This window comes from Hydra vulgaris, chromosome 02 (genome assembly GCF_038396675.1).
Source record: "Hydra vulgaris chromosome 02, alternate assembly HydraT2T_AEP".
Lineage (NCBI taxonomy): Eukaryota > Metazoa > Cnidaria > Hydrozoa > Anthoathecata > Hydridae > Hydra > Hydra vulgaris.
The window spans coordinates 3,071,292-3,080,000 of record NC_088921.1 but is presented as its reverse complement, the minus strand read 5'-3'; the positions used below and the strand labels follow the sequence as shown (position 1 = coordinate 3,080,000).

Sequence of the window (8,709 nt, the reverse complement as noted above, 5' to 3'; positions counted from 1 at the left end):
TTGTTTTTGTATTTAAATTTAACTTATTTTATTAAATTTATTTTTGCTACCCTCATGCGATGAACGAATCTCACTCTGCTTCTTATATGCCTTAGTGGCATTTAAATTCTAAAATAGCTTACTGCAACAAGTTTTTTAAATAACATTCTACTCAATAATGCAACTTTAAATCACTATAAATTAATTTAAAATTTATTTAATGATAAAAATTACAATATAGAATTAGGTAAACTAAAGTACAAATATTTATGTAAAAAAATTCAAGAAAACTTTGTACGTTTTTTCAAAACTTTAAGTTTTAAAACACTGAAGTATTTCAATTACTACATTATATGCAGGAAGGTTTAACTGAAAATAATGTACACCATGCAGGGTTTAACTGAAAGAAATATTGTACACCATAGCTCAGGTGAAGAAGAGGTAAGAATCTTATAATTACTATTTATAAATAATGATATATTCATTGTAACTTTTTTCTATATTAATGTTACCCAACTTTTGGCAACATTTAAAGTATTGAAGTAAGAAGTTGACTAATTATAATTTAACATTTAAAAGTATAAAAATATTCTTGTTACTGGCCTTGTTTTAAAAAATATGCTTAATGCATTAGCTTAACGCGATATTTGGCGCCATAAAATTCTCTTTATTTTTTTAAAGACATTAACTTTTTTAAATTATGAAATAATGTTAATTACCGCAACACGAGTTAAATGTTATTTAACAGCTTTTTCATTATTATTATTATAAAGGAATGTTTATTTTCTTCTTTTTTTAAATTAAATAATTAAATTTAATATTGCATTTTTATTAATGTTTAGTATTAACAAATCTTTTCTTGGCACTTGTATTTTGAATAAAAATATGCTTAATTTTTGAGTTTTTAAAATGATTATTTCTTAAATTTCTATTAGTGACTTTGCAACTACAAATGATTTTTTACTTAAAAAAAATTAGCGAGTAACAAATAAAAAAAATTACGTTACTTTATTTGATTTATTTATCAAAAGTTTATTAGTTTATTATTAAAATTATTATTATTATTGTTAAAATTACATTGCTGAATATATTGTTTATCAAAATATAATTGCTGCGATTTAACTTGCGTTATAAAAAAAAGTTCAACTAACTTTTTAGTTCAAATGTTTGATACAGCACGATTTAACTTGCATTATAAAAAAAAGTTCGAATAACTTTTTAGTGCAAATGTTTGATGCAGCAGCTTATTTAAAATTTAATTTTGAGTAGAAAAAAAAAAAGGAAAAACGAAAAAGCAATTGCGATAAAAATAAGCTGATTTTTTTTTAAGAACAAATTTTAAAAATTGAACAATATTTAGTAATATTTTTAAATAGATTTAGAAACCCAAGCATTAACTTTAATTTTAATAAACTCATTTTTTAATTAAACATATTTTTTAAATCAAAATTAATTTATTTATTTTTAAATCTAAATTAAAATATTTTTTTTTAATCAGAATAAAATTATGTTTTTATTAAATTAGTTTTAAATTAAACCATATATTTTTTATCAGAATTAAATTATGTTTTTATGATCTTTGCTTCAAGCAAAGAAAAATTAAAAATAAACTTTTAATTTTATTTGAGTTTTTTTTCATTAATAAATATATACTAATGGAAAAAATTATTTAAATTATTATTCAGATAGCGCTTATATCAAACATAATTGCCATTCAAACTTTTGTAACAAATATTTTTTCATAAGCGTCATTCAAAATTAATGTGACTCTTTTTAAAATTAATTACTTCTTTTATCTTACCGCCTATAGTATAATTTAAAAGTTAAAAAATGATAAAAAGTAGCTTAACCGAAATCGCTTACTGCTTATGTAAAAATTGCTTAAGGCGTACATAAATCGCTACATGCTTAACACTTAAAACAAGACCTATTCTATGAATAAAATCCACCAAAAAAGATCATTTTAAAGATATTTAGTTTCTAAAAATGTCAAATTTTTCTATTTATGTGGAACTTGATTTGCTAATATAAATTGAGATAGAAAACAATGGGCCCGAGCCAAGGGTTGCGTTTTTTTTAAATGTCAGAATGCAATGATTTTTTTGTTTCTGCTTTTTTAAAGGCCGCACCTGAATTTTGTCATATCAGCAAGATGCTGTATAAAATTTTTTCATGCCTAACATCCTGTTTAGGTAATAAGAAATATTAGATATTATTTGAGTTAAGCTTTTATTCAATGCTTAAGTGTAAACATTAAATTTTACAATATTACACTAATAAAAGCTTGAAAAATTTTTGATGTAAGAAGTTATATTGTATCCAAGCTGTACACGCAAAAGATGACATTCAAAAAATTTAGCAACACAACAACTTCCTTAATATTTGTTAATAAAATTGTGCCTCAAAGCTAGTGGACTTTTATTATGTAATTGATTAAAAATAATTGATTAAAACTATTTAAAAAATTGCTGCTTTATTGGCTTTTATTAATTCACAGTTTTATTTATGTCTGTTTATACCATTTTTTTTATGTCTGAAAACATTCTTTTCTATACAAATCTAAAAACAACGAAAAAACAAAGAAAAAATTTGGCTTGTGGAGAATTTTAATAGTAATCAATTAGAAGATTTTAAGGGACCAAATGAAATATATACAAGATAACAAATGTTCAAGACAAAGCAGTCTTTGACTAAGCAAGAATTAATTGTATATATATACAAGGTGCTATTTAAGTGATCACAAATTGCAAAATCTGGAAATACTTCTTTAAAATTTAATATCTCATTTAGAGCCAGGAAAACTATTTTAATGAACAGGTCAATTCATCATATTGGGAAATTTTATGAAAAAACAAAAGAATAAATTTAGGAATGTATAAATAATAGCAGTCAGAACTTACATAATTTAATTTGTTTGTTTAAACATTATTTAATTCAAATATTATAAACAAAAAACAAAGTAATTATTATTAAAGGTCTGAAAAATATGCGCAGTTATCTTAAATCAACCAATCAAAAATTATACTTAAGCTATTTGCGCATTGTAGGAAACATTAAAATCCAATTTTAGTTTGGGGGAAATTTCGAACTTTTATTTAGTTAAAAAATTAGACATAAATTAATTGATATTAAAAATAAGGACAAATATAAAATAAATATAATTACATAGGTTTACTGTAATTATATTTATTTTATAAATATAATTACAGTAAACCACAGCTACCGTATTTAGCCAGAATAATGGATAAGTTGACAAAATAACAAATAACACAGGTCAACAAAAAAAAAAAATTTTTCTGGTGCCAAGCAAACAATTTGTTTTTTGTATAGCATTTCTCATTTTGATTTCAAATATGCAACTCTTATTTTACCATCACATCAAGTTGTAAAGTTATTTAGGTTCAAATCTTAAGTATTTAGGGTAAAGTCCCTAATATTGTCGAAAAAAAAGTTATTCAAAAGTATGTCAACCTGGGTCTCAAAAGAAGCAAATTTTCATAGAGATTATAGAAAACATAAATATTTTTTCTTAAAATTTATTGACAAAAAAAAAATATGTGAAAAAATGATAAAGACTCTTAAAAAAAAATTAAACAGAATGATATTCAGCAATAATACAAAAAATACTTATTTTTATTACAAATGAATAACATTTTTAAAATCTCTATGAAAATACGCTTCTTTTGAGACCCAGGTTGACATACTTTTGAATAACTTTTTTTTCAACAATATTAGGGACTTTACCCTAAATACTTAAGATTTGAACCTAAATAACTTTACAACTTGACGTGATGGTAAAAAAAGAGTTGCATATTTGAAATCAAAATGCTATACAAAAACAAATTGTTTTGTATAGCATTTTGTATAGAAATGCTATACAAAAACAAATTGTTTGATCGGCACCAGAAAAAAAAAATTTTTTTGTTGGCCTGTGTAATTGTATAGTAAATTTTTTAATATTCAAGATTTTTTTGGTGGAATAGTTCACCGTTTAATATTAAGAAAGATTTTATTTTTTTCTTATGAATAGTTGTATTTTTTTGCAACAGATAATATTCAAAAGAATATTCCAAAATTTAGAACAATAGTGTGATAATGCTAGATTACCAAAATGATTACCTTGTTTCCTTTAATTTTAGTGTTCTTTCTGACATTGAGTAGTGAATTAAAGTGCATAATAATGTTTGTGCATCTAGGATAATAGATTTGTGCATTATTAAAAGGACCTTGAATAAGATTCTTTCTCTAATTTTCAGCCAATGTAAAAAATTACAAATGATAAATAAATATATGTTAATATATATTGGCTTTTTCAAAATATCACTTAGAAACTCACATACACATTGCCTATTGTTTTCATTGTAATAAAACCGCAAGTATTTAACATGTGAAATATTATATCTCTACAACTCATATTTTTTTAAATATAATAACTCATAAAATTTTTAATAAGTTCAATGAGAAATACCAGTCATCTAGAGTATAGTATTTAGAAAATCATTGTATATTTTTCAAAGTATTGCAACACAATACTTTGAAATAACAAAAAAAAAATATAAACTAATAAAAACTTATATATTTAAACATTCAGGTAACCTAAATTATGATAAAAATATTTTTGTTATAATTGATCTTTAGATTAGTCATAATAGTATGCATATTGCTTCAAGTTGCAATTTCTAATTGTAAAAACAAAAAAAAATAAAAAATCATTTTATTTCAGAAATGAAAATGTCTATATGTTATTAGAGATTTTTATTTTTAAAAAACTATGAGTTGTTTAAACTTTTAAACACCTGTCTTTAATTCTATATTTAAATATATGCGCTAGAGATTTACAAGCATTTAACTGACGAATCAGAATTGAGAAAGCAGGATTAACTGACGATTCAGAATTGAGAAAGCAGGATTACAAAGATTTGATTGGTGGTCATATTTGATTTACAAGAAAATGTTAAACAAGATAATAAATAAGATTTAAAGAAAATGTTAAATAAAATTTAAATAAGTAGTCACAATTTTTTTTTAAATTAAAAAAAAAAATTTATCATCACTAAATTCCACTAGACTGTTATGATTTGCAGTTGTTTAATTTTTAATTGCATTATATTTTTTATTTTCTAGTTTTACCTGATAATTTGTCAAATGAATTAATTTTTGATATTGAAGTTTAAATTATAAATATTAGTAGTAATAATAATAATAACAATAATATGGTATTATTATTATTATATGGTTTCATTGTGAAATTATCTACCATAATTTTAAGATCAATGCACAAATATTTTTTACAAAAAATAACTAGTTTTGTGATACTAACAGTGCTTTTATATATATATATATATATATATATATATATATATATATATATATATATATATATATATATACACACACACATTGACTATTGTATAGCCTGCTGCTGCAAGGTAATGGTGATACATTGACTGAGGGTTTGGAATGGCAGCGAGAGAGAGAGAAACGCATACTAACAGGACATTTTTTTATTCCTGTAAAAAACATTTAACTTTTTTAATTAATTTGAAATTTTGCTGAATGAAAACATTTTAAAAGTTTTATTGAGTTAATCTTGTTTTCATAATACTTTGTGTATACTATTTATATTATTCTTATTTATCCTTTTTTATATTTATTTTATTATATTATTTACTTTATACTATTCTATTTATTCAATTTTACTGTATATATTGATTTTTATTTATTTTATTCTCCTAATAAATTTGTTATCTAAATAAGTAATCTAAATAAATTTGTTGTTTAAATAAATGTATTAATATGCCTTAATATGTTTATATATAATGCATATAAAAAAAATATACTATTTTAAATAATAGTTATTATTCAGCTAACAATGATAACGTTTCAAAGATTACAAGAATGCAAACCAATCCACATTAGCTGTAACAATTAATTCAAACATTTTATAACAATAAACTTTTTTGGGGCAACTTTATACTAGCAAGCACACTGTTACACAATATTTATATGTTGATATACTACAGAATGCAGTTTGAAATATGAAAGTCATATAAATAATATGGCAACAAAACTATTTTATTATTTATTAATACATTTTAATAGTGTGTTTTGAAATAATTTTTTTTGCATTTTTCTAACTTTTTAAATCTAATATTACCATTTATTAAATAAGATTTATAAAATAAAATAGTTAATTTTTTTATAATAAATTGAAAATTTATTACCTGTAATATCGACTCTGAAGGTAACTAGATGCAACAGCCTTTGAGGTATGAGTTGCACTACCAAAATCAACAACTTTTACTCTATATGGCTGACGTTCTTGTTCTACTAACATTATATTTTCTGGTTTAAGGTCTGAATGAATTAAATTCATTTGCTTAAGCTTCAATAATGTTGTTGCCACTTGATGTAGTATTGGTCTTACATATTTTAAACTTAAGGGTTTAAATTTTGTACTGCGAAGAAAATCATAAAGATTTTGTTGCAGCATTTCAAACACAACACAAGTGTGGTTTCTATGAGTAAAACACTCTATAGCTCTTACATAGTTATATTCTTCAGAGTCTTCTTGCATTAATAAACTAAGTATATTAACTTCTATCTCAGCTTGTTTTCGGTAAGAAGGATGATCTTTGGATATTTTTACTGCAACTAACTCATTAGTGTGACGCTTCCAGCATTTTACAACTTGACCAAATGTTCCTTTTCCAAGGAATTCCAATACCTCATACTCACCTGTCATGGAACGCAAAATCTCGTGAGCAGTGATTTTGTAGTCATACAGGGAATCATTATTTTCAGTTTCTTGGTGCAAATAACTTTTATGTTTTCCATGAACAGGACTGTCATCCGGAATAATAATAAGTTCATTCATTATAAACACGTAATATGGCAAGCAGTATGTGCATATATAAATGTAAATTTATATATCCAAGATTCAAGTTACAAAATACTTTCAACGACCTCTTAAAAACACAACTTATGCCATAATATTATAAAGCGTACATTTAAAATGTTCCATTGTTTTCCTTTTTATAATGCAAACGCACTCTCTAAAAGTATTGATTTTCAGGCTTTTTATACAAGAATACGGTGTGAAAGATAAGAATATTTGCAAAATAATTTATTAAAGTGACTCAAAGACTTCGGCTGTTTAGCTCTTCCTTTAAAAAAGTAACTAAGCTACTGTAAAATAAAGACATACGACGTAATAATTGCTAAAAAATTTAGTTCATTTACACACAAAAAATCAGTTAAATATAATTCTAGTGTGCGTGAAATGTGGGACTCGTTCAGTATTTTTGAAAAAAGTTATCTATGAATAACAGCCATTTTTCATTGATATACTTTAGACATTTTTGCTTCCCGAATACGGTGTTTATTTTTTCACACATAACACGAATTATATACACCGCGCGGGAAACTAAAGAGTATGGGGCGAGAGAAAAAGGAATATGAGTTCATCCCTACCCAGAATGCTGCAATAAAAATATTTTTTCGTTATCGTTGATTGGGCTGAAACTGCACACCTCAGTAACCACATTGAGTTTTTAATGCTCTTTTTTTAAGATTCACACGGTATCTAGTTTACAATCGTTGTGATCGAATAAAGAATTATATTCCAAATAACAATGACTCAAAGCAGTTCGAATAATTTATTTGAAAACTAAATAAATTACATTTATTACTGTTTTTATAATTTAAGAGTTATGCAAAACTAGGGATGATGGATGCTATTTTTTATGGTTAAAAAAGATAAGTTTCCAGTTTAGTAATAACTCCAAAATTGTATATGTTTATACTAATACGTTTATATACTAATGTGTTTATACTAAAATATGTTTATACTAAAATATGTTTATACTGAAACGAGAATGACTCTTTTGCTTTACAAAAAATGCGGGCGGTTGGAGCCTGAAAACAATAAAATCTCAAAACCTGTGCCATTCTACACCGCGAATCGCAAATGTGAGGCAATAATTTAATGAGTCTTAAAATATTATTTTAAATTAGATATATATTAATCAATAGATTTTAATTTTCTTATACAAAGATTCAGTGTTGAAAGTTATAACGCTTTATTTTGAGGGGTTTACAATTTATAACCCTTTATTTTAAGTAGTTTACAGTTTAGACACAAGCTTTTAAACTATTTGATTTTCTAAGCTTATAGTCACTTTAACTTTTTGAAAAGAATTACTATTTGATAGAATCATAACCACAACAAAGTTTTCTTTCTATGTCTGAAAGTTATCTTTCGTGAACATTAAAAAAAAAACTACATAGATCATCCATTATTAAGTTAATTAGAACTTTTTCGCATATAGTTAACTACTTTATGCATTTTAACACTTAACATCGTTACAATATTTGCAGTCTATCATTTTCAAACGAAAAGAAGCCTATCAATAACAATTACTGAACTAAATATTTTATATAAAAACAATATATGTTTGTATAATCAATTATCATTTAATACTTAGGTGAAAATCACTCCTTGATTAATTGCACTTTTCAGACATTGAATGCTAGAAGATCCGAAATTAGAATAAACAACTAATTAGGAAGAAAGTCTATATAGTAAAATAAGAACAAGAAAAGATTTAATCAAAAAGACTTTTGTACTTTTTATAAAAACTAAAAAATAGTTTTATTTGATTAACAAGGTTTATTAATCAGCAAAAACTGACGTTCAAACAAATACTGCTTAATAGTTAAACAATTTTA

General features: G+C 23.8%; 1 protein-coding gene across 1 annotated transcript in view; it reads right to left on the bottom strand.

Moving 5' to 3' along the window:
- LOC136071780 (homeodomain-interacting protein kinase 2-like) overlaps positions 1-7,416 on the bottom strand; it is a 36,117-nt gene extending 28,701 nt beyond the window's left edge. Inside the window, exon 1 of the mRNA XM_065789967.1 lies at positions 6,204-7,416. Coding sequence (XP_065646039.1) covers positions 6,204-6,856 — 653 coding nt within the window. The 5' untranslated portion in view covers positions 6,857-7,416. The remainder of the gene's footprint in view (positions 1-6,203) is intronic.
- Positions 7,417-8,709: the final 1,293 nt, after the last annotated feature.